Below are 26,306 nucleotides of genomic sequence, written 5' to 3'. Positions count from 1 at the left end.
ACTGCCATATGACAGCAGAACATAGCAGCTCCACTTTCACAACAGACTCAGGACTGAGCACTTCCCACATCTCAGGGACCACTGTGCTCTAAGCCTCTACCTTCTCTTGCCCGGACCTTGCGGGGGCTTCTTCTCTGGTCCCAATGCCTCCCCTCTCCCACCTCCATAGTCATCCAAAGGATTCTGTTAAGTCACAAATCTGATCAAGATCCAGAGTCCTTGTCATGTCCCACAAGGTCCACCTGATGCATCCCCTGCCCCACCCCCACCTTATCTCCTGCTTTGCTGTGGCCCCTTCTGCTCCAGCCACAGTGGCCTCCTGTTCTCCCAGCCCCTGAAGCTCATACCTGCTGCAGGGCCTTTGCTGTCCTCTCTGAAGGAAGTACCTTCCTCAGACACCTGTGTGGACCACTTCCTCACTGTTCCCAGGTACTTGCTTAAATGTCACCTTATGGGGTTACATCCCTAAGCATCCTATTAAAATGGCCTCTTTCCTCTCCTCCTGACTTTGAGTCTCCACGGTATTCAGCAGCACCTGACAAATTTCCCTGTCTTCTAGTTTTTCCCACCTGCCTGCCCAAGCAGAACACCTGGTCCTTGAAGGCAGGGGTTTCTGCCTGCCTTGTCCCACTGTGTCTCTATCTAGGACACAGCCTGCAAGCACGAAGGCTTCAACAGAAGTGTGTGGGTTAAATGAAGAAGTGAAGGAACCAAAGAATGCCCAGGTGATGGGGGGTTGGTGGGACAGCAGATTCCTGCTGCCCAGTCGGGGGACCACCTTAGATGGAACAGCAGGTGGGATGGTTAAACTGCTGTCTTTCTGCTTGATTTTGTGGCCTTGGGTTGGTTGATCCGGGATCTGTCACATCCACATGGGACAGGGCTTCATTGTGGGGCTGCTTTGCCAAATTGAATAAGGACCCAAGGCCAGAGTTTGAGAACAGTCACTGGAGGGATCCTGATGCAAACATTTTGGCATCAGGGTCCCTCCAGACTCTTAACAACTACTGAGGACCTAAGGGAGCTTCATTATGTTGGTTACATCAAGCAACAGCTACCATGAAAACCGAGAAATTGGAAACTCGTGAATTCATTTAAAAATAGCAGTAATAAACCTACTTGCTAGTGTATCTATTTTAAAGTGATAAGTAAATTTATTTTCCCCAAACAAAATTAGTGAGAAGAGCGTGCTGTTGTACAGTTTTGCAAATCCCCTGTGTCTGGTTTAACAGAAGACGGCTGGATTCCCTTATCTACGTCTGCATTCAGTCTGGTGGTATGTTATTCTGGCTACGTTTTGTGAAAAGTCGAACCTCACGTAGATATACGCTCAGAAAGGGGAGGAGTCTTTTAACACCCTTTTTAGATGATTGGGGGCATGTTATATACCCATTAAAAACAAGCTACCCATGAAGAAAACAAGGGTAAAGGGAGTTCCTGCTGTGGCACAGCAGGTTAAGGACCCAGTGTTGCCACAGCTATGGGTGCAGGTTGCAGTCATAGCTCAGATTCGATCCCTGGCCTGGGGACCTTCCTGTGCTGTGGGGGTGATGAAGGAAGGAAGGGCGGGAGTGAGAAAGGAAAGAAAGGGAGGAAGGAAGAAAGAAACAAAAAGAAAAAAGAGGGTTAAAAGGCAAATGATGTCTTGGTATTACCCTGAAAATGGCTTTTGGGTCCCGGGTTCCTAGGGCGCACTTTGAGACTCACTGGGTCAGAAGGTGACAATCTTTCCCAACGACCCAACGAGGCAGATACTCTTTCTTTCCCCATTTGACAGTTGGACAAACTGGGGCACGGAGAGGTGAAGTCCCCACTGGTCCAACATCCTCCAGCTGGGGGTGGCAGAGCTGAGACTGATACAAACCCAGGTGGCTCGTCTCCCATCTGGCTTCTGGCTACTACCTGTCCCCCATCCCGGCAGGGCATCCAGCCCCGTGGCTGAAGACTGGAGCATTTCCATCGGATGGGAAATGGGGAGAGGTGGGGAAAACCTTGAAGGAAGAAGGACTCAGCCAGTGGATGGCTCCACGGTCCAAGGCAGGAAGGGTAAGGGACCTTGTTCTCCAAGAGCTCCTGCTCCTTGATGGCCTCAGACCACCCTCCAAAGTGCTTGCTGCCAGAAGTCCAGGCAGAGGAGAGAGAGAGATGCCACGCTGAGAGGCTTCCTGTGCGCCATCCTTCCAGGGTTCATCCTAGAGCCTGGGCTCCTCATCTTTCTCGAAGCATCCACTCAGGAGCACAGGAAGGAACCACAGACATCATCAAGATCGGTGTTTCCAGAAGTGTGCAGCTTGAGGGAGCGTTTTTACCTTGGGAGGCAGTGGGGCATGGAGGTTGAGTGTGGGCTCTGGAACTGATAGCCTGGGTTTAAATCCAGCTACTTCCACCTACCAGCCTCAGTTTTCCCAACTGTAAAATGGAGCTAGTGACATGCTTACCTGGCTAAGCTGCTGGGAATGATGGGGTTGAGGGAGAAAATGCAGGGAAACTGCCTCCCAAATGTTGATTCCTGTTTTTTTTTGTCTTTTTTTGCTATTTCTTTGGACCGCTCCCGAGGCATATGGAGGTTCCCAGGCTAGGGGTCGAATTGCAGCTGTAGCCACTGGCCTACACCAGAGCCACAGCAACGCGGGATCCAAGCCGCGTCTGCAACCCACACCACAGCTCATGGCAACGCCGGATCCTTAATCCACTGAGCAAGGCCAGGGACCGAACCCGCAACCTCATGGTTCCTAGTTGGATTCGTTAACCACTGCGCCACGATGGGAACTCCTGATTCCTGTTTTTTTTTTTTATTACAATAATATTATTTATCAAGATGTTATACAGTCATTTAACTAGCATTAGAAAAGCACTGCTTAGGAGTTCCCGTGGTGACTCAGTGGTTAACGAATCCGACTAGGAACCATGAGGTTACAGGTTCGATCCCTGGCCTCGCTCAGTGGGTGAAGGATCCGGCGTTGCCGTGAGCTGTGGTGTAGGTCGCAGATGCAGCTTGGATCCTGTGTTGCTGTGGCTGTGGTGTAGGCCAGCTATAGCTCCGATCAGACCCCTAGCCTGGGAACCTCCATATGCTGTGGGTGTGGCCCTAGAAAAGGCAAAAAGACAAAAAAAAAAAAAAAAAGCAAAGCACTGCTTATGTCCCAGGCGTGGTTCTAGGAAGCAAGGATACCACTGGATGAAATGATATATCAAGAAACAAACAACCCCCAATCACACCTGCACGGATTCTGGGTTGAGAACAGTCTGAAGTGGGGACGCGGGACTCTTGGAGGCTGTCCCAGGACTGCAGCAGAGAGAGTGGGATGTTTCTAACCAGGGGGGCTCAGAGGGGGTGGCTGGTTTCAGGCTATTTCTGAAAGCGGAACGAACAGGATTTGCAGACAGATTAGATGTGGTGTAGGAGAGAAGGAGCCAAGGATATTTCAAGGTTTTCAGCTTGAGCATCAAGGACAGATCCGCCGTCGCTGAGGCAGGGGGAACTGTGGGAGAGGCAGGCTCTGCGGCAGGGGTGACGCATCGCTCGAGGTCAGACACATTAACCTGGAGGTGCTGGAGAGACCCCGAGGTAGAGCTGGGGTGGCAGCTGGAGACACGTCCAGGTTCAGGGGAAAGGTCGGGGCTGGGAGGCAGACATGCGGGAGTTGTCAGCATGCAGATGACAGTTAATGCCACGGGACTGAAGGACTTCATCTATGGAAGGGGTTCTTCACCCGAGGTCCCTGAACCTGGATGGGAAAACTACATCTTTGTTTTCACGATCCTCTGACTAGCCTTGCTTTCAATTATGAATGAAGGGACAGATCACAGTGACAGCAGTCCCTGTGCCTTTTGTCACCAACCTAAGCCACAGGTAGTCTCCTAGCAAATTACAGTTAACGCAGACATCCCGAAATATCATTTAAACCAGCAGTTCTTCCAAATCACGAACCTATCACACCTATCAATTATGACCAGAATAACCACCACATCATGTTATTTAGAGCACAGGGAAGCATGCCTATCACAGCTTAGAAAGTATTTTGGTGAATGTATTTTGATATAACTGGCTTTCTCTGTAATTCTGTCTTTTCTGCATTTAATCTGGAAATATTACTCTGAAAAGGATCCATAGCTTTCACCAGATACCAGGGGGGCCCCACAGCACGGAAAAGGGTAAAACCCCCAGGTAAGGAATGAGGCTCGCCAGAGAAGAGGGCCCAGGATCTGGGCTCTACAATAAGGGGTCAAGATGATGAGAAACCAGCCTAGGAGGCTGGGAAGGATGCAGGTGGGAAGAGGAGAACGAAGCGAGAAGCCAGAAGAAGGAAGTGTTTCCAGGAGCCCAGGGCTACCCAGTCAACACCATGCTGCCCTGGACAACGGCCTTTCCTTCCCCAGGACGAGTGCGAATACGGGCCAGCATCCCCACCATACGTCACAGCCTCCAAAGTGCATCTCATCCTGTGCCCAGACCCTGTGCTTTGAGGGCGAGACCTAGGAGCATATTCAGCCCAATCGCTCCCCACTAGTTTGTGTAACAAGAGGACGCGCTTTCTACAACACGACGCTGTGCCTTTTCTTCTGCCCTTGGAGTTCACCGGCTCCCTTTCTTCCTCTCCCCTGGGAGAGAACGTATATACGATTTACAACAGGGCACATAAATGCACACGAGATCCAGGTGCTCCTGTGAACGAATGCAATGGACCAAAAAAGAGGAGAGGTGTGTGGCGCATGGAGATGGGGGTCCTGCCAATGAAGTGCCACCGAATCTGCTGGGTCGTCCGGGGTCCCTTGGCTCCTTCTCCACAGAAACAGAACTACTAGCTGGGCACAAGGTGCCAGAAGGGAGGTTACAGGCTCAGCCTTCTTCGCAGATGGATGTGGCTAGGACCAACTTCTGGGGAAGATGTGGGAGGCCCGGTAATGGCCCTACCGGAAGTGGGTGTGCCTCCCTGTATCCTCTACTTCCTGCTGGCTGGATGTGGACACGGCGAGCCATTCCAGACAAGGGCTGTCCCCCAGGATGCTGGAGCAATGTGACAGCAGCTTGGGTGCCAACACTGCGTGCCCTATCCGCCCTGGGCTGTGATGCCCAAACTGTCAAATGAGAGTGAAATAAGCACCTATTATCCCTAAACCACTGTTATTTGGGGACTGCCGTGCCCTCAGCTGTACCTCTATTCTAAAAGTACTGGGGGCAGCCGTGACACACATACAGCTGGTACTGCCCTCTAGGGTGGGTCAGCAAACCTTTTCTGCAAAGGGTCAGACTGTAAACATTCTTGGCTTGGCACTCATATGGTCCCCGCTGCAAACATCAACTCTGCCACTGTAGCGTGAAAGGAGCCACCAGCAATACATAAATAAATGGCCATGGCTGTGTGCCAATACAATTTTATTTTTAAAAACAGCCAACAGATCCCTGTGGGCTGCAGTCTGCTGAGCTCTGCCGTTCAGGAACGTTGCCGGGATTGGCAAGATCCTCCTCCTCCTCATTTTTATTTTCATTCATTTTTATTTTTCTTATTTTTTCTTTTTTTGCCACCCCAAGGCATATGGAGTTCCCAGGCTAGGGGTCGAATCAGAGCTGTAACCACCGGCCTACACCACAACCACAGCAATGCGGGATCCGAGCTGCGTCTGCGACCTACACCACAGCTCACAGCAACACCAGATCATTAACCCCCTGAGCAAGGCCAGGGATTGAACCCGCAACCTCATCATTCCTAGTCTGATTCGTTAACCCCTGAGCCATGATGAGAACTCCTCCCATTTTTTAATTTATAAAGAAAAGCCTGGAATCTGGATTTTGGGGTGAAGCCTTCAGGTTCTAGAAAACACTTTGTAACTCAAGCAGAACATATTTGGGGTTGAAGTATTGGCTGCCACTTTACTGGACCCAAATTTGTCCCAAGGGGCACAGAACAGAGGACTTTGTGGCCCAGGCCGAGTTTCAATCCCACTCCTGCTGCCAGTGGAAGGGCCTTGAGCTGTGAGACCGTGGCATCTATCACTTGGCTTTCGGAGCTCCTGGTCTGGGCAGAAAACAATTCCACCAAATTTCTGGGGGTGGAGCTGGGGCCTCCTGAGAAACAAGGGATAAATGAGAAGGAAGCGTTTCTGCAAACTCTAGAATGCTATAAATATTAGATGCAAAATGCCACAGGACTGAAGTCTTTTGTTTTTTTGGCAGACAAATTGGCTGAGGAAGCAGGGTCGGGAAGAAATACATTAAATAAACCCAGAGCCCCAAGGCTCTCAGGGCTGGGGCATTTCTGATCATCTGTAACTGGATCCTTTTAACTTTGGGCTGCTTGCAAGGTTACATGAATCTCTTTCTTCTGCTTCTGAAAGGACACCAAACGCAAATTACTGCATGAAGTGATAAATCAATGTTGTAAAAGTTCTGGATGTCGGAGATGGGATCCTGCTGAATGGAGAATTGTGGGAGAATGACTGAGGAAGGCAGGGGCGTGATGATGCGCAAAGGTGGCATCTTATGCTGGGAGTAGAGAGAGTTGGGGGCTGGGAGAAATGCCCTTTCCATTTGCCCCTTGAGGCAGAAGCTGGATATGACATCTGTTTTATTTTTCTGCCCAGCAATGATTGTCCCCTCTATGTCTTACCTGTGCAGGTGAGGCTGTGTCTAGCTCCAGGCTCCTAGGCTAGGCATGTGATCTGGGCCTGGCCAATCAGAATAACCCATCTCCCTCGGCCTCTGTGATTGGGTGAGGGAGGGCCATATAACCCTAGCTGAGCCAATCAAAGTCTCCCCTGAGACTTCTGCTGGAGCATCAGAAAGAAACTCTCTTTTTTATCCGGGGTCACCACTCTGGTAAGATGGGATGTGTGGGGGCCATTTTAACAGCACAAAGGTGAACTTTCCTAAGTATAAAGCCAACCCAAATGAAAGAAAAATCCAAGACTAAGAAAGACAGGGTTCTGACGACAACACTAGAGACTCAGCCAAATTTGCCTGCACGACCTTCAATTATACTCTTAAGGCTGGCAAAGTGAGACAGTCATCCAAATTCCACCGTGTTTTCATTTGCTGCTCACTACAAACCTAAGGCCTAAGAGACAGCCATTCATGGAAATTTTCATCGGGTGCCTAACACACCTGCCAGGAACTGTTCTTGGATCTGGGGCTATAGCAGTGAACACAACAGGTGAGAAATAAGTTCAAAACACCTGAGACATAGGTCACAGACAGCTGTGAGTTTGAGGCCAGCATCATTTTAATTTACTGGGTCTCTTTCGCCATGAAGGCACTCCCAGAGGCACCTTTTTAGGTTGATCTAGCTTTCAAGGATCTTGGGTAATAAAGATTTATTCTGCTTTATTAAAAAAAACCCCTCAAACAACGACAACAAAATCAACCAAAATCCTACCCTGAGCTGAGAAAACAAAACAAAAAAGAGCAATGTTCCCCCCCCAAACAAATATAAAATGTCTTATACCTGCACTATTTCGTCAAGCACCAAAAAGTTCTATCACAGTTTCCTATAAAGACATGACACCCATTTGCATAGTGCTTTTGGCAGGAAGGTAGAACAATATGACGGGGAGTCTACAGGGGATAGTTTGCTTTTTCCATTTTACTCGGATCTCCATGAAAGCCTGAGAAACACTTCACTGAAATCAGCGCAGTGTTGATGAATGTTTGGCAAGAACTCTTAAGGCACATTTGAGCCCATAAATTATTCTTGGATTACGTATGCCACAAGTGATGTATAACCCATCTTTTGCATTATTGTGCAAAACACAACTATGAATCAGGAAAGTGAATATTTCTATTTTCCCATGAAAACAACAACACATTGGAGATAATTTCAAGGGGGTGACATAAGCAAAATGTGGAGGTACAGAGTGCGGGGAATAGGGGTGGGGACTCTTTGACACTGGAGGTCAGCCAAGCAGCAGGGATGTTAGACATGGAATACACTTAGTGGCAACCGAAAGTGCAAAGGCCCTGGGGCAGGTGTGCCCTGGGAATCTCTGAGGAACAGCAGAGGCCAGGTGTCCTGAGTGTTGCTACAAAGGAAGAGGGACAAGTGGGAGACGTGGCCAGAGATGCGAGGAGGCCGAGGTCACACAAGGCCTTGGCAGCCCTGGCAAGGAGTGTTGAGTTTGAGATTATTCTTAGAGCAACGGGCAGCCAGTGAAGGGCTGGCAGCAGGCGTGACATGATTAGATGTCCATTTTTCAAAGCCTCCTCTGGCTGTTGTCGGGGAGGAAGGACAGCTAATGGCTGGGGGAAGAGGGGCAAGCAAACAGCCAGAGGGAAGGCCGAGGGCTGCTGCTTGCACGTCCCCCTGCCCCATGCTCTGCCTGCTTGTTCTGCTATCCAGGAAGGCTGGGCTGCAGAGGACCCGAGGGCCTGGTAAAGCTGTCATGTTGGAGGCTTGGAGGGCAGGCTCCTTGGCCTCTAATTAAATGCTGGCCTCAGCCACCCACTCCCTAGGAGCTTCAGCAAAAGAGGACCCGGGCCCATCCATTTCCCAAAATTTGATTAGTAGGGCGTGGGGCGCTCCCCCAGGGCGAGCGGCAGGTCGGATCGCCTGCTGAGTCAGGATGAGCTGTATCTGAACATCTTTTTGGTCCTTTTAAAGGATGGTTTTCGTCTTAGCAGGATGGGATGAAGGAGGGAGGGGAAACCCACAAGAGACCTTTAGATCAAGGCCTGGGAAGACCATCCATCAATGCATATTTAATCATCACCTCAGAGGAATCTGACACTAAGCTGATCCTTCAAAGAGCTGTTCTCAGCGCGTTAGACTGATGTCCCATATCTATGACAAATATTTTAAAATGCTCCCTTACTTTCCTGCAGGGAAATGCAAAGGTAACCAAAGCCACCTATGTACACCGTTTCCAAAAAATCAATATAATGCTCCAATCGCAACGTACGGGGAAATATAAAAAGGAAGCCGATTTATCATAAAGCTAATTTCCAGCAAGAACTTTCGAGCACATCCATCAGGGGTCAGGATGGAGGAGTGAGATGCCTGCATCTAGAGTCCACAGGGAGGGTGACAGCTACCAACACAGGCGGGCGGGACGGCAAATCGAATGCCTTGGGTGGCAGTGTCACTAGGGAGGAGATTTTTAGCAATGAGGGATAACGCTGGGAAAAGTTCTGCCTTCAAGTATAACACACCGCCCTTTACCTCCTGGAAGATTCAGAGTTAAAACTCTGCAAACACCCTTCGGTGTCATATACAAAATGGACTTAGAGACAAGACTCAGGTAACAATAAGCATAAAGTAATCTGCTCATATAATGACCTGGTAGAAGACTCAGAAGCCACATGGAATGGCTGTGGGGGGCTCTCGTATGCAGAGCAGGGCATCAAAAGCCCCTCATCCCTGCCCCCAGGAGAGGCCAGGAACGTCCTTCTTCTTTTATAACCACCGGAAATGCTTTCATAGATTTTAAGCCCTAGGGGGCGCTGTGCTCCCTTGAGACCCACCAGGTTAGAAAAAGTTTGCAAACATGGGGGCCTGTGGGCCAAATCCATCCCACAAGTGTGTTGGGTTTGGGCCTGATTGGTGTTTTTATTTACTTTTTTTTAAAAAAGGAGAGCAAATAATCCAATTAGAAATCTGGGTCATTTCAATAAAAATCTGGATATCTCACTTCTGACAAATCAATCACAAGATCTGGGAACTATGGAGCCATTCGCTGTCTAGCTGGGCATCTAGCTGGGCTGTGCGGCACTGCCCTCTTCTCTGCCCGACCCCTTATGCCTTGGAGTTTGGCTTTTCTGGGCAGAGAGGGAGGGGACCCCTCCTTGGCCTTGGGAGGGTGCCGTTGTGGGGGTGCCCAGCTGCCCTCCTCTGCCGTGAGCCTCTCCCCTTCTACTCTGATCTCCCGCGTGACAGCACAGATGGATTCTGAAAGGGCTCGACGTGTGTGCTGGACGTGACCTGCTGGCCAAGGGATAGGATGTGTCTGAGGTTCAGAGGACAAGAACCTGTCTGCACACAGGTGGGACCCACGGGCCCTGGGATGGAGCTCCTGTGTAGCTGCCCCTGTCCTGACCCTGATGCATGACCAGCCACAGGATGGCCTGGGAAAGCCTGGAGAGGCAGGGTTGGGAACGGGTCATGTGCTTGGGCCGAGGGGGACATTACAGGAAGAGGAGGGGCACACCTACCTCCAGGCTTGGGTGGGGATTAAGCAGGTGCGTTAGGTAAAGCGCCCACCACAAGGCCTGGGTGTGGTAAAAGCTCCCTAACAACTGGAATTTTCTTTTCTTTTTTTTGGCTGCCCCATGGCATACGAAGTTCCTGGGCCAGGGATCAGATCTGAGCTGCAGTTGTGACTTGTGCAGCAGCTGTGGCAACACTGGATCCTTAACCCGCTGTGCTGGGCCAGGGATCGAACCTGTGTCCCAGCGCTCCCAAGATGACACGATCCCCTTGCAGCACAGCAGGAACTCCAAATTTTTTTTTAAACTATTATTGTTGTAATTATCATATTCCCAAAGGTTTGTGCCCCCGTCCAAAAAGATTCTGCTTGAATCATACTATTCCAAGCCTGTCCGAACAAACAGAACCCTTCGTGAGGATAAATGCTCTCTATCTGCACCCTCCCATCTGGCACCTACTTGTGCCCAGTGGGGGCACTTGAAAGGTGGCTGGTGTGACTGAGAAAAGGAATTTGAAATCCGATTTTTTTTTTTTGGTCTTTTTAGGGCTGCACCTGAGGCCTATGGAGGTTCCCAGTCTAGGGGTCCAACTGGAGCTATAGCCGTCAGCTTACGCCACTGCCATAGCCACACTGGCTCAGAGTCGAGTCTGCGACCTACACCATAGCTACCGGCAACATCAGATCCTTAACCCACTGAGCGAGGCCAGGGATCGAACCTGCGTCCTCATGGATACTAGTCAGATTTGTTTCTGCTGAGCCACGATGGGAACTCCTGAATTATTTTTAATTAATTGAAAGTTAAATAGCTCCCAGTGGCTAGTGGCTCCTGGACTGGGCTCTAGTCTAAACCCTTCCAGAATGTTCAGGGGAGGCCCAGCCAGCCCTGGGAAGGCCTGCCAAAGTTCACACTTGCCCTGAAAACTCCCTGGCAGCCTCCTGAGGCTCTCGGTGGACAAGGGTATCTATTCGCCCATGACAGTCGTCCTGCCTCTCACTTCCGTTTTGACTCCCGAGGTCATGTGAGTGGCCACCAAAGTCAGAGCCTCTGGGAGCAACACCAAAGCATGGAGCCCACGGCTGGGCGGCCACACCTTCCCACACGTAGGACCACGCCCGGCTGGTGACAGAAGGCGGCTGGTGTCTAAGATGCTCGCTGGCAGGGTTTGCTCCGGCTGGAAATCAAGACTGCAGCTTTCATGGAGGTTGATATGCATCAATGGGAATTAAATAGGGGGGGTGTTGCAGTTCCTGTCGTGGCTCAGTGGTTAACGAATCTGACTAGGAACCATGAGGTTGCAGGTTCCATCCCTGGCCCTGCTCAGTGGGTTAGGGATCTGGCATTGCTATGAGCTGTGGTGTAGGGTGCAGATGTGGCTCCGATCCCCGTGCTGCTGGGGCTCTGGTGTAGGCTGGTGGCTACAGCTCCGATTGGACTCCTAGCCTGGGAACCTCCATATGCCGCGAGAGCGGCCCAAGAAATGGCAAAAAGACAAAACTAACTAACTAACTAAATAAATGGGGGGTGTGCGGGAAAGCACCCAGCCGGCGTGGGCTGGATTGTGTCTCCCCCAAATATGATGTTCACGTTCTAACCCTGAGTACTTGTGAAGGTGATTTTACTTGGAAAAAGGGTCCTTGGCAAAGTAATCGAGTTAAGCTGAGGTCATCCTGGATTAGAGTGGGTGACCACCTGGGGACTAGTGTCCTTTAGAAGAGGGAAATTTGGATGCAGACACGCAGACGAGGGAAGGCCACGTGAACAGAGGGACACAGAGGGAGGTGGCCACGTGAACAGGAAGGCAGAGATGGGAGGGATGTAGCTACAAGCCAAGGCACGCCAGGGAGGGCCCGCGTCCCCGGAAGCTCAAAGAGGCCAGGAAGGATTCTTCCCGGGAATGTTGAGAAGGAGCGCGGCCCTGCTGACACTTGATCTTGGGCTTCTGGCTTCCAGAACTGTGAGAGAATACCACACTTCTGTTATTTTAAGCCACTTAGTTTGTGGCGCTTGTGTTACAGCAGCCGCAGGAAACACACTGGCTCACAGGCCGGGAGAGGGAATGCTCAGAAGTGTAGACATCCCGCCCCGTCCGCCTCACACCTGGTTTTTGAAGAGTCCAGGAGGGGCGTGACACCTGCTTCCTCTTTCCTCCTGTGGCCCCAGAGAGGCTCTTCTCCCAAGTGGGTGAGCATCGGTCACAGGATCCAGAGGGCGAAAGCACAGCAAGGGCATCGGGTCACCTCCACAGAGATCCTGCAGCTCGGGGGCATGAGGCCCAGAGAGGGTGGGTCTCAGCTTAAGGTCACACAGGAGTGAGAAGCAGAGCCTAATTCATTGGGCTCCTGCACCCATGTTTTACTTGTTTTTGAAGCGTGAAGGTCTTAGAGAAAGGGAGTGACGATTACACTGGAGTTAATAGAATGCATCTTGACGGTATAGATGGAAGGGAAAAATATGTACCACTTAAGGATGCCCTGGGCCCTGGGAGGGGCCGCTACACCCCTGCTGATGCCCGACTTGCATGGTGAGGAAGGCAGGGCTTCTGTGGCTAGGAGAGGATAAGGCCCCTGCTCCTTGAGGTGGGCCCCCTTCCTGGGGCAGGTGCTGAGGCGCTCCTGTCCCACCCCAGGCCTGAGGGGGGGAAGAGGGGGGAGAGGGGGCAGCTGGACGGAGGGAAGAAGGGAGCTGTGTGTGTGCCCTCGGGGGAGAGGAAGAGAGCTCAGAGCAAAAGCCAGGAGGAAGGCCAAGCAGAGAGAAGGCTGCCATTGTGAAGGCGGGACAGCTGCACGGGGGGGCGGAGATGCTGCCCCAGGAAGAAGCTGAGCCCTTTCTCCTCTGTGCAGGCAGAGGGTTGAGGAGAGTGAGGAGGAGAGGCGGAGAGGGCAGGAGAGGGGTGGGGAGGAGAGAGCCGGAGCAGAGGAAGGAGGATGGAAAAAGATGGGGGAGGGCAGGGGATGGGGGTGGGCAGAGGCCGCCGGTTCCGGGCAGAATACAGATTCAGCCACTCACCTGGCAGCCATTCAGTGTGCACCTGCTAGGAGGCAGGCCGGGCATGCGGGAGAGGGCAGGCCACACATCCCTGCTTCCACGCAGCCGACACTATTATCCGGTTCTGTTTTCTTTTCCTTTCCATTCCATTCCATTCCATTCCATTCAATTCCATTCCATTCCATTCCATTCTCAGTTATGCCTCCAGCATGTGCAAGTTCCCAGGCCAGAGATCGAACCCATGCCATAGCAGTGCAATGCTGAATCCTTAACCCGCTAGACCACCAGGGAACGCCGGAGCTGACATTTTAGAAGGGAGACAACCAAGAAGGTGAAGGGCCAAATGTATCACCCATGGTGAAAGGGCCAGGGTGGTGGGTAAAGCAGGAACCAGGGCGGGGGTCCCGGAAGGGGACAGGGACAGATGGACAAGCCAACATTCGAATTCATGTTAGGTGGCAACAAGGACTCTGGCTTCACCACAGCAGGGTGAGGGGAGACGGGGGCAGGCGAGCCTCTTCTGGATGGGACGGGCAAGGAAGTCTTCCCTGAGGAGGCGGTATGTGAACCAAGGTCCGAGCAAATCAAGTGACGGCCACGCAGATACGAAGGGACGAAGTCTCCACAAAAGGAAAGAGTCGAGGCCCTGAGGTGGGGATGGGCCAGGAGGGACGAGGTGGTTTGAGGAATGGGAAGCAGCAGTGACGGGGGAGGGGGCAGGAGGCGAGGTGGCCAAGAGGTGAGGACAGAGGGACCCTGAGGTGAGTGGGGGAGGGCTTCTACCCCGAGATGGGGGGACCCCCGGAGGGCTGCGGGCAGCGGAGAAACAGGACCTGACGTAGGACAGGACCCCTTGGCTGCTGCGGTGAGAACCCCCCAGGGGTGAGGGCAGGGGTGGGGTGGCAGGTGAGGGAGGACAGAGGCTTGGACAACAGTGGTGGCACCTGAGCAGGTGGTGGAGTATTTGGAAGGGAGAGTTGATGGGTCTGCTGATGGTCTGAAGGTCGGGTGTGAAAGGAAGGAAAAAAGACCAAGAATAACACTAAGGTTTTGGCCTGAGCGACTGGAACACGGGAACCATCAAGGAGAAGCCTGAAGAGGCGCCCGGGGTGCGGGGGGGGGGAGAGATCATTTTGGACACGGCGGGTTTGAAATGCTGGGGTGACATCCAAGGGAAGGCATAGAGGTGGCAGCTGGAGGCTGGTGTGTGGGTCTCAGGGCAGGAGGCTAAAAGCAGATCAAAACCGAATGGTGAAGATTATTTCCTAGAAAAACACCAGCCCTCACGTCTTTGTGGGCCTGAAATGATTTTTTGAGAAACAAAATAAGTCACACACAGACACACACACACCCCCCTTCCCACGCCAGCAGCGAGGCTTTGTCAAGGCCGCCCAGATACCCAGCAGATGCCTTTCCAGCCTCCTGAGTCAGAGGGATGCCCCAGCCTCCACCAACGCCCCAGGTGTCCTGCCACAGCAGGCGTCAGGACACAGCCCCCTTTCCTCCCCCAAGTGAGGGTGGCTGCGCAAGGCTGACAGCCAAGGTCCTCAGCTGACCTCCCCTTCCCAGTGTGGTATAAGGAGAAGAGTGAAAATACTTGGGGTGCTCAGGGCCAGATTTTAAAACAGCTCCAACTGGGAGCCCTGGCAAAGCCAGGGTTCGCAATGAAGGGTGTGAGCCCCCCCTCCTATGGTGCATTTTAGAACACGACGAGGGAGGGGCGAGGTCTGAGCAAATCACCAGCGCTCACATCCCTACAAGGGTCTGTACCAAATGGCAGGAGCTGGGTGGAGAAACAGCTTCAGAACTACAGACTCAGATGGCAACGTGGACTGAAAAAGTGTTACCCTAATGAGAGGAAAATGGGCCCTCCTGCCTAATTCATCAGGGAGGTCCGGAAGAGGTGGGTTTTTTTTTTCTTCCTTTGGTGGTTGTTGTCATTTTGCCCAAGGTGAGGTAGTGGATGCCTGTCAATGCCACTGCAGTGTGTGCTTCCTCCTTATTCTTCCCAGAAGCTCTTGACTTCTATTTGGGGACCTGGGTGTCGGGAGGACACCAACTCCATCTACTGCTCTAGGAACAGGTGACGCAGGCGAAGCTAACTGGCATGGACTATCTGGTCTCTGTGGTGATTGGTTCAGGGGTTGGCACGTGACTTGAGCTGGTCCAATCAGGAAGGCTCTCACCACGTGGGCATTCTGGGAAAAGACCTTGCTGAATGCTACGGCATCATATAAAGGAAGAGGCATGGGGCCGCTGTCGGTGCCAGCCATCGTCTTGAGATCTCAAGCCTTAGGATGAAATTGTGACACTGTCGAACCACAGACTCTGCCTCTGTCTAAAGCTCGCCCGTATCTTTTTGGAAAATTTCCACATTTTGTCTAAGCCATTTAGGAGTTGGGTTTCTATCCCTTGACTCTGAAGGCCATCTACCAGCCACGAGCATCACCAAGGAAGTACCCTCTCTTGTGTCAAGCAGAACTCACACACTACTTCCAAGAAGAACTGCTGAATGGAAGGAGAGGTATGTTTTCAGCTGCCCCAGAAATCACTAAATTGCTTTTCAAAGTGGAGGTGCCAACAAACATTCCCACCACTGGTCCTTCTGTTTTCTCACGTCCTTGCTACCATTTGGTGTGAGAGGACCCCTGAATATTTGCAGCAGTGGTGGGTGAGAGGTGAGAGTGCACTGTGGGCTTAATCTGCATTTCAGTGACTATCAGAGAGGTTGAGCACATGTGGCCGCCTTTTGATCCATGGGTATAACTTATTTTCATCACCTGACATTGCATGCATGACATTCATCTGAACACTGGTGTGGGCTTGGTTGTGTGATGCTGTTTGTGCGATGCTGTGTTTATCACTGATAATGTTTCTGAAGTGCTCGCTGTGTATCACTGCTCTAACCTATTTAATGCTCACAAAACCCTGCGAGCTAAGTTACGTTACTATTCTTAGGTAACCAAGACATAGAAGTGAAATAACTTGATCAGATTCATTCAGCTAGGAAGTGGTGGAGTCCAGATCAAATCCACTGAGAGAGTCCTCGCTTTCAACTGCTTTGCAAAGAGCTGGAGGCATCTCCTTCCAAGAACTATATAACTTTGGTGAGCAAATAAGTGACCACTGTATAGTCAGGGTAGCTGACTGTGTGCTAAAAGATGACAAAGTATGTATTGTAAAAACTGAGGATACAATTTATCCTTTCAAGGGTATTTGTAGTTGTGATTTGAGTCCCCAAAGTGAGAGGAAGCCAACACACAGAAACAGCCGTGAACAAATTGATATTTATCCTGCCTAAACCTAGCACCTCTCACTTCATCCTCTGTCAGTCTCTCCTGCAAACACAGGGAAGCACAAAGCAAGATGATGGCAAAGTGAAATTGCAAGTCTTGTGAAAGACGCAAGGTTTTGTGAAATTAATTAAAGTGATGCTGGAGGACAGTTTGAAGCACGTGCAAATCCACTGACAAGCAATAACGTGGTCTATGAGATAACTGAAGAAGAGATCCCTGAAAATGATGATGAGGGAATAAGCATTTCACAGGGAAGATTCAGATGTCAAAGTATGAAGAGAGGTCCTTGAAGAAAACTGACCAAATCCTCAAATATGTGTGCAAAAATGATCCTTTATGATTTTCCTGGGAAAACTGAAGGTGAAATAAAGGAGATCATGTTGGGCTATCATTTAAATTTTTTGAACAAATTACCCACCCCACACTTCTGAATTTCATCAGTTCATTTAATTGAAGGATCAACCCATTAGTCACAATTATAACCTAACCTGTGTTAGAGTATCATGCAGAATAAGGTTATCTTAGAAATTGTGTAGTTTCGGAGTTCCTGTCGTGGTGCAGTGGTTAACGAATCCGACTAGAAACCATGAGGGTGCAGGTTCGATCCCTGGCCTTCCTCAGTGGGTTAAGGATTCGGCGTTGCCGTGAGCTGTGGTGTAGGTCGCAGATGCGGCTCGGATCCTGCGTTGCTGTGGCTCTGGCGTAGATGGGTGGCTACAGCTGCGATTCAACCCCTAGCCTGGGAACCTCCATATGCCGCAAGAGCGGCCCTAGAAAAGGCAAAAAGACCAAAAAAAAAAAAAAATTGTGTAGTTTCACTTTTTCAGGGTAAAATACATAACTAAGTACATTAAAAGCACTATTTACATGAGCTGTTGGTTTACAGCTGGTCCACTTGAGGAATGTTTTTCTAGTTCCAGTCTTCTACAGTTCTGGCTGACCTCTTGTAGTCAAAAGGATATCTCATACACAAAAGACTAAGAGGCATTATTGTGGCTGTGACTTTAATCTTCCCTCAGTATCCAATTTCTTCTTCTCCCATAATAATAGAATTTTTAGCTGGGCAAATGGACATGCAGAATAAAGACTATATTCCTCAGGCTGCTTTGCAATCATGTATGCTTATGTGACTTGTTTCTCATCAGTTGGAAATAAGAGAAATAGAAAGCAGTCGAGTCTCTGATCAATTTAAGAACACCTAAACATATATAGCAATTTTTTTTGGTCTTTTTTTGCCATTTCTTGGGCTGCTCCCGCAGCATATGGAGGTTCCCAGGCTAGGGGTCAAACTGGAGCTATAGCTGCCAGTCTATACCAGAGCCACGGCAACGCAGGATCCGAGCCGCGTCTGCGACCTACACCACAGCTCACGGCAACGCCAGATCCTTAACCCACTGAGCAAAGGCAGGGATTGAACCCGCAACCTCATGGTTCCTAGTCAGATTCATTAACCACCGCGCCACGATGGGAACTCCTATACAGCAAATATTAATAGATCTGAAAGAGAGAGCAATACAGTAACAGTAGGGGATTTCATTACCCCACTTTCAAGAATGGACAGATCATTCAGACAGAAAATCAATAAGGAAACACAGGCCTTAAGAGACCTGTAAACCAGATGGACTTAGCACACATATACTGAACATTCTATCTGAAAGCAACAGAATACACATTCTTTTCAAGTGCACATGGAACATTCTCCAGGATAGATCATATGTTAGGCCACAAAACAAGCCTTAATAAATCCAAGAAAATTGAAATCATATTGAGCATCTTTTCCAACCACAATGGTATGAAACTAGAAATCACTTAGAAGAAGAAAACTGGAAAATTCACAAATATGTGGAGACTAAACCACATGCTGCTGAACAACAAATTGGTCAAAGAAACCAAAAGAGAAATTTTAAAAAATAACTTCAGACAAATGAAAATAGAAATCTAAGACAGTAAAACATATGGGATATAGCAAAAAGTTCTAAGAGGGAATTCCATAGCAATAAATGCCTACATTAAGAAACAAGAAAAATCTCAAACAACCTAACTTTACACTTCAAGGAACTAGAAAAAGAACAAAGCCCAAAGTTAGTAGAAGGAAAGAAATTAGAGATCAGAGCATAAATAAATGAAATAGAGAGACTAAAACGACAATGAAATTACAAACCGGTTCTTTGAAGAGATAAACACAATTGATAAACCTTTAGCTAAATTCACCAAGAAAGAGAGAAGAATCAAATAAACAAAATTGTAAATGAGAGATGTTACAGCTTATATCACACAGAAATGCAAAGGACTGTAAGAGACTACTACGAACAATTATATGCCAACAAATTATAGAGAAATGGATACATTCTTAGAAACATACACCCTACCAAAAATGACTCATGAAGAAATAGAAAATCTGAACAGACCCATTACTAGTAAGAATATTGAATCAATAATCAAAGCCTCCTAACTGACAAAAGACCAGGACAAGATAGCTTTATAAGTGAATTCTACCAAACATTCAAAGAAGAATTAACACTGATCCTTCTCAAACTCTTCCAAAAAATAGAAGAGGAAGGCATACCACCATACTCATGAGGCCAGCATTACCCTGATACCAAAACCTTCCAAGGATACCACGAGAAAATAAAAGTATAGCCCAATATCTCCGATGAGCATTTACTGCAAAAATCCTCAACAAAATATTGGCAAATTGAATTAAACAATACAGTAAAAGGATCATATACCATGATCAGGTGGGACTGATTCCAGGAATGCAAGGATGGTGCACCATCTCCCTGATTAATCAACATATACACTGCATTAAAAAAAGAAAGATAGGCATTTCCATTGTGGCTCAGTGGTAACAAACCCGACTAGTATCCATAAGGACTGGGGTTTGATCCCTGACCTTGCTCAGTGGGTTAAGGATGCGGCATTGCTGTGAGCTGTGGTGCAGGTAGCAGATGCAGCTCGGATCCCATGGTGCTGTGGCACAGGCTGGCAGCTGTAGCTCTGATTTGACCCCTTGCCTGGGAACTTCCATATGCTGCAGGTGTTGCCCTAAAAAGCAAAAAAAAAAAAAAAAAAAAAAGGAGTTCCCGTCATGGCACAGTGGTTAACAAATCCGGCTAGGAACCATGAGGTTGCGGGTTCGGTCCCTGCCCTTGCTCAGTGGGTTAACGATCCGGCGTTGCCGTGAGCTGTGGTGTAGGTTGCAGACGCGGCTCGGATCCTGCGTTGCTGTGGCTCTGGCGTAGGCTGACGGCCACAGCTCCGATTAGACCCCTAACCTGGGAACCTCCATATGCCGCAGGAGCGGCCCAAGAAATAGCAAAAAGACAAAAAAAAAATATATATGTTTAAAAAAAAAGATAAAAGTCATCTCAATAGATGCAGACAAAGCATTTGACAAAATTCAACACCTATTTAGGAGGAAAACTCTCAAAAAAGTGAGCATAGAAGGACCGTAACTTGACAAAATAAAGACCATATACAACAAGCCCACAGATAACCTCATATTCAACAATAAAAAGCTGAAAGATTTTCCTCTAAGATCAGGAAAAAGACAAGGGTGCCCATTCTCATCACTTTTATTCAACATGATATTGAAAGTCCTAGCCAGAGCAATTAGGCAAGAAAAAAAAAAAAAGAAGAAAAGGTATACAAATCATAAAGGAAGAAGTAAAACTGTAACTGTTTGCAGATAACATAGAAAACAGTAAAGAATCCACCAAAAAACTGTTAGAGCTAATGAATAAATTCAGTAAAGTTGCAAGATACAAAATTAATACACAAATACATGTTGTATTTCTATACATTAATAACAAACTACTAGGAACATAAATTAAGAAAACAATCCCATTACAACTGCATCAAAAAGAATGTAATATGGAATCCCCTTGTGGCACAGAGGGTTAAGTATCTGTCATTGTCACTGCCCTGGTGTGGTTTGATCCCTGACTCAGGAACTTCCACATGCTGCAGGTATGGCAAAAAAAAAAAAAAAAAAATACAATAGATGTAACCAAGGTGGCAAAAAACTTGTACCCTGAAAACTATGACACAAATTAATGAAAGAAATTGAAGAAAATACAAATAAATCAAAAGGTATTCCATGCTCATAAATTGGAATTATTAACATTGTTAAAATGTCTTACTACCCAAAGCAATCTATAGATTCAATGCAATCCCTTTCAAATTTCCAATGGCATTTTTCATGGAAATAGAAAAAAAAATCCTAATCCTAAAATTTGCATGGAAACACAAAAGACTTCGAATAGCCAAAGCAATCCTGAGAAGGAAGAACAAAGCTGGAAGCACCACACGCCCTGATTTCAAACTATATTACAAACCAACAGTCATCAAAACAGTATAGTCTTGGCATGAACACTGACAGAGATCAACGCAACAGAACAGAGAGCCCAGAAATAAACACGCACATATATATGGTCGATTAATTTATGAGAAGGAACCAAGAACATATGACGGGGAAAGGACAGTCTTTTTAATGGAGCTGGGAAAACTGGACAGTCACATATGAAAGAATCAAACTGAACCATTATCTTATACCACAGACAAAAATGAACTCAAAATGGATTAAAGACTTGAAGGTAAGGCTTGAAATCATTTGATATGGGTCCTGGTAGTGATTTTTTTTTGGACTTGACACCAAAAACAAAGGCAATAAAAAAAACCCAAAGGAAATAAGTGGCCCTACATCCTTGTATGGAGGGCAAGAGGGCAATAGGTGCCCTCTGGTCTGTCGTGGGCACCCTCATCCTTCTTCCTCCATCTACATCCTGGTCTCTGCAACCAGGTGGGCGGTGGCAGGTGGTAAACTCCGACACCTGTAGCTTACTGCAGAGGTCTGGGAATGAACAGGGTTATGTGTTTAGGACTGAGGTCTTTCCAGTTCGCTCAGCAGGACCTGCTCACTGGGTTATTCTGGCAGTGGAATGAGTCACAAGATGACACACCAGCTTGCTCCCCGCCCCAACGTGCCCACACCAGACACACCATGTACCTGAAGGGCAGCTGCTCAGGATGGCTTTAGCGCCCCCAACCCCGCAGAGGGAGGCATCCGTCCCTCTTTCATGTCACTCCCAAACAAGACCACTGTCACTTGAATACAACTTGCTGGGGTTGCAACATCTACGCCACGATATCTGATTTCACAACTGCCCTGGCTCCTCACCCAAGGTGGGGAGTCTTTATTTATTTTTCTAAACGAAAGCAAATTAAATTGAGTTTGGAGGATTTTGCAATGGTGCTGGAGATAAAGTGACTGTTTGTAATTGTGTCGATGCCTCAGGCAACCAGCCTGGCAGGTGAGTCTTAAGAACCCACTGAAGCACCTCTTGCAGGATAAAGAAATAGGAGGCACTGGGCACACACCGCAAGAGAGACGGAGCCCACTGGTAAACAGTCAGGTGTGGACAAACACTCCATCAGCTTCTGTAAAATGGCCACAGAGCCCCCACATAGGCTCCTTTCCATTCTCTGCGCCAAGTTCAAGTCCCATCCCCACCCCAATATTCTCAGAGTCTCCCGCGTGGATGGCCTCAAGTCAATGAAGTTGAATTAACACAATTCACAGAGCACTCACCCTACTTCCCGGGTATTCATGGCCTCTCTATACTACATTTCATATTTTAAATGCATTCACTTTTTTAAAAACGCAAAGTCCTTTGAAAAGGTCACTTTCTATCACTTTTATAGGCAAATAACCTTGTATTTTTCTAAGGCATCTAGAAGTCAACGCACAACTTTTAAAACGGAAGAGCACCGCAAGGACCACCCCCTCCACCATCCTCCTGGCCTCCCCGAAATACAGGGACCCCACTGGGAGAGACAGTGGTCCGAGGCAGCACATGGGGTACCTCCCACCTCCACTTCCACTTCCGAGGTTCCCAGCCCGCGCATGCGCCCCCCCACGGCAGCCTGGCTCCCTCACCTGTCCGGTAGCCGGTGCTGTTGAGATACACGGCAAAGGTGCGGCTCTCGTGCTGGGCCTGCCAAGAGGGCGAGGAGCAATTCTCGTTGTTGGTGTAGGTGTTGTGGTTGTGGACGTACTTCCCGGTGAGGATGGAGGAGCGCGAGGGGCAGCACATGGGCGTGGTGACGAAGGCGTTGATGAAGTGCGCGCCGCCCTGCTCCATGATGCGCCGCGTCTTGTTCATCACTTGCATGGAACCTGCAACCAGAGCAGACGTGAGAAGGCGCGCCAGCGCATTTACAAAGAGTGCCCGCCCCTCGGGCACAAAACAATTAAGAGACAGGCGCTGAGTGAGTGGTCCTCGACGGGGTCGCACCCACCTCCCTGGGGAGGGGAGTGCGTTCCCTACATCTCCGGGTCAGACGGGGGGGGGGGGGGGTACCACTGGCATTTGTGGGCAACAGCCAGCAGTGCCCTGTGGGGCGCTCCTGTGGCAATGAAGAGGTAGCCCGGGTTCCCAGTTTCACTCTGCATTCATGGGAGGTGGGTAGGTAAAATCCCGTTCAAAAGTTATTTAAGCCTAACAAGGAACTCTGTTTTGCTTTTTTTTCAGGATATTAATATACACGGATTTCTTTTTGGAAAGCAACCACTATGTACACAGAGAGAAGATTATTCTTTGTTTCATCTGGAGCCTTCCCAAGAATTGTTCCCTCCTGTTGAAATCTGATCTGGCCAACCCCAGGCCCACCTTCTCTCTGAATACTTCTCAGCTGTAATGCTCTGCATCAGACATGAACCGGACTCACCCTCATCCCTGTTTATCTACATGGTCCTTCCAGAGTGGAGCTCACATCCCACCTCCAAGACCTAACCATGCGTCCAGCCACACCTCTTCCAGCTGCCTTCTGGGATCAACCCTGGCTTCTGACTCCCTTGAGCTCCTTCCAGGCATATGCTGTCAGGACTTAATTATGTACCGCGAGGCACGGTGATTTTATTCATGCCTATTCTTGTTTCTCAATGAAGCTGTAAGCAGAGCAGGGCAAGGAAGGAAAAGAATTTGTTTGGAAACCCTACTGGGCACCTGCACCTACACACTCTGCTCCGCCCAGCGCTGGGGGGGTGGGGGTGGGGGAAGGGCTGTGTGCCTTGCTCAGTGCTGAACCCTCAGGGCCTGCACGGTATACGCCACACACTATGTATGCAATAAATGTGTGAAGGACAGAATGCATAATTGCATACCATGGCTGGTACCCAGACACTTAGTGGGTTTCATGGAACTATTCCGTGGAAATCCTTCTCCTCTTGTAAGGCCAGCCTCAGTGTTTCCTCTCTTCCTTGCAGTTCTCTGGGACTAGTGCCTTGACTGACGGCCCATCCCCCCAAGACAGGTCTCCATTCCAAGCCCTGGCACCTGTGAATGTGACCTAATTGGGACAAGGGGTCTTGGCAGATAGGATCCTGAGGTGAGATGGTTCTGGATTACCTGGGTGGGCCCTAAATCCAATGACAAGCATCATTTCAAGAGACAGAAGGAGGAAGACACACACACAGAGGGGAAGGCCATGGGAAGATGGAAGCAGAGATCGGAAGGCTGTGTCTATGGGACCCAAGGAGCTGGAAGAGCAGAGCAGGATTCACCCCCAGAGCTTTCGGAGGAAGCCAACACCTTGATTTCAGACGTCTGTCTCCACAGCTGTGAGATGGTAAATTTCTGCTGTTTGAAGCTGCCTGGTTTGTCACAGTTTGTTAGGATGGCACTAGGAAACCAGTCCAGGGTCTACCAGGCATTTGAGGATCTTGTTGGGAAGCCACTGATCCCAATCTCCAACCACCCCCCAAAGACCTTGTCACAACCCAGCAGACCCACCTCCCGCTCTGTCCCCAAAGGCTAAGAATGAAAGGAGATTTACATGGCTCTTCTATCCCATCTTTCTGCCAAAATGGGAAGGAAACAGCTAGAGCTTCCTTGAGGCAAACACAGATCTTATCTCTTCACGGGTTAAAACCACCCAGCAGCTTCCCATCGCACTAGGAAGAAAACTCAAATTCCTTACTGTGGCTTAAGACTCTTCCAGAGCAGTCCTCCCCACCAAGCCACCTCCAGTGTTTCTTTGACCTCATCTCTTCCATCCTCCTTGCTCACTTGGCTACACTGGCATCCTTTTTGTTTCTCAAGCTCATCCCTGCCCCAGGACCTTTGCACTTGCTCTTGCCTCTGCCTGGGACTCTCTTTCTGCCACTTGTCTTTGCTGGCTTGTCCCAGTATTCAGACTTCAACTTAGAGGTCTCCTCTCAGCAAGGCCTGGCCCACCTCCCCATCTGAAGGAGCTCCCGCTTTCTTGCTATCACACTGGCATATGTTTCTTAGCACTTCTCTCCTTCAGTGGTTTATGATCTGCCTCTGCTTTGGGACCAAGAGTTCTGGGTGATCCAGGGCACTGTTCCCACCCCCAGGAAATATAACTTACGCTCTGTAACATCTCACTGAATGACTGAGGGAAACAGAGCAGTGTCTGCCCTCTCGAGCCCAGCGCGGAGGCAGTTGTATAAGGGAAAGCCAGAGGCTGACCTGGAACCAGGGGTGTTGCCTGAGTCCCTTGGCCAAGGTCGCCCCTGGTGGGTGGAGGAAAGAACTGGCTTTGTGTTTGAACAGGATTCATCAGACCCTGGAACTGTGTGAACATCTGTTGCCAAGGTCACACGATCTCCAGAGAAGTTCCCCAGCGTCCTGGCCATAACCGGTGGCAATTACTGGGTTTCTAGCAGGTGTGAAGTCTCGCTCTGGAGGGGATGGGGTGGTGGACTTTCCTGGGCCTCCCTCCACCGGCTGGTGCAAACTCGCCGGATCTTGTAGAGTGAATGTGCCACGGTCGCGGGGTCCATCTGGCAGAGCCTCCTCCAGGTACTTGGGCAATAATCTCAGCTCCTCACTGGTCCCACCTTTCTGTTCCCACCCAATTTGGCAGCAAAGCCCATTGCCCTTTCTTCAAAGTACATCCATACTCAAGAGTCGTATCACTTCCTCCTTGGGCAGGTGGTCCTCCTTCCTCTGAATTAGGTCCACTGCTTCCTGCCTGCACGCTGGCCGTTAATTCCTCAAGGAGCAGCCGGAGTGCCCCTCTCTTCAGCACCCTCTGTGGCTCCCACTCAAGGGGAGCACAAAGCCCCTGTGGTCATCCACAGGCCCTATAGGACCCAGGCCCCCCTCCCTGCCCCATCTCTGCAGCCACCACGGAGGCGCAGAGTATTTGCACATGCTGTTCCTCTTGCTGGGAATGCCTTTCTGCAGCCCCATCCAGGGCCGGGGGCCTCCCCCCTCTTTCTTGTCTCTACTCAGACATTCTCTTCTTGGGGGAAGAGGTGACATCAGGGTGGGGGATTAAGAGGTACATACTATTAGGTATAAAATAAACTACAAGAATATATTGTACAACATGGGAAAACAGCCAATATTTTATAATAACTCTAAATGGAGTATATAATTTTTACAAATTGTGAGTCACCATATAGTATACCTGTAAGCTACATAATGTTGTATAGCAACTATACTTAAATTTTATTTAAATTTAAAAAAAAATTTAAAAATTTTATGGTTGCTGACCAGGTTGGGTTCATCCCAGGTTCACAAGGATGGTTCAACATACGCAAATCAATCAGCATCATACACCACATTAACAAAAAAAAAGTCAAAAATCATATGATCATCTCAATAGATGCAGAAAAAGCATTTGACAAAGTCCAACATCCATTCATGATCAAGACCCTTGCCAAAATGGGTATAGAGGGAACATTCCTGAATATAATCAAAGCCATTTATGAGAAACCCACAGCAAATATAATATTCAATGGGGAAAAACTGAAAGCCTTGGGATGCCCACTCTCACCACTGCTCTTCAACATAGTTTTGGAAGTCCTAGCCACAGCAATTAGACAAACAAAAGAAATAAAAGGCATCCATATA

At 49.1% G+C, this 26,306-nt stretch overlaps 1 protein-coding gene across 4 annotated transcripts in view; it reads right to left on the bottom strand.

Moving 5' to 3' along the window:
* The window catches only part of SULF2 (sulfatase 2), a 151,672-nt gene that overhangs the window by 68,350 nt on the left and 57,016 nt on the right, over window positions 1–26,306 (bottom strand). For all 4 annotated transcript variants that reach the window (XM_047770932.1, XM_047770929.1, XM_047770930.1 and 1 more), the window contains exon 3: window positions 22,358–22,597. In XM_047770932.1, the coding sequence (XP_047626888.1) occupies window positions 22,358–22,597 (240 nt within the window). The remainder of the gene's footprint in view (window positions 1–22,357; window positions 22,598–26,306) is intronic.

The sequence above is a fragment of the Phacochoerus africanus genome, chromosome 3 (genome assembly GCF_016906955.1).
Source record: "Phacochoerus africanus isolate WHEZ1 chromosome 3, ROS_Pafr_v1, whole genome shotgun sequence".
Taxonomy (NCBI): domain Eukaryota; kingdom Metazoa; phylum Chordata; class Mammalia; order Artiodactyla; family Suidae; genus Phacochoerus; species Phacochoerus africanus.
The sequence above is the reverse complement of the archived record's forward strand: the minus strand, read 5'-3'. Positions and strand labels throughout refer to the sequence as shown.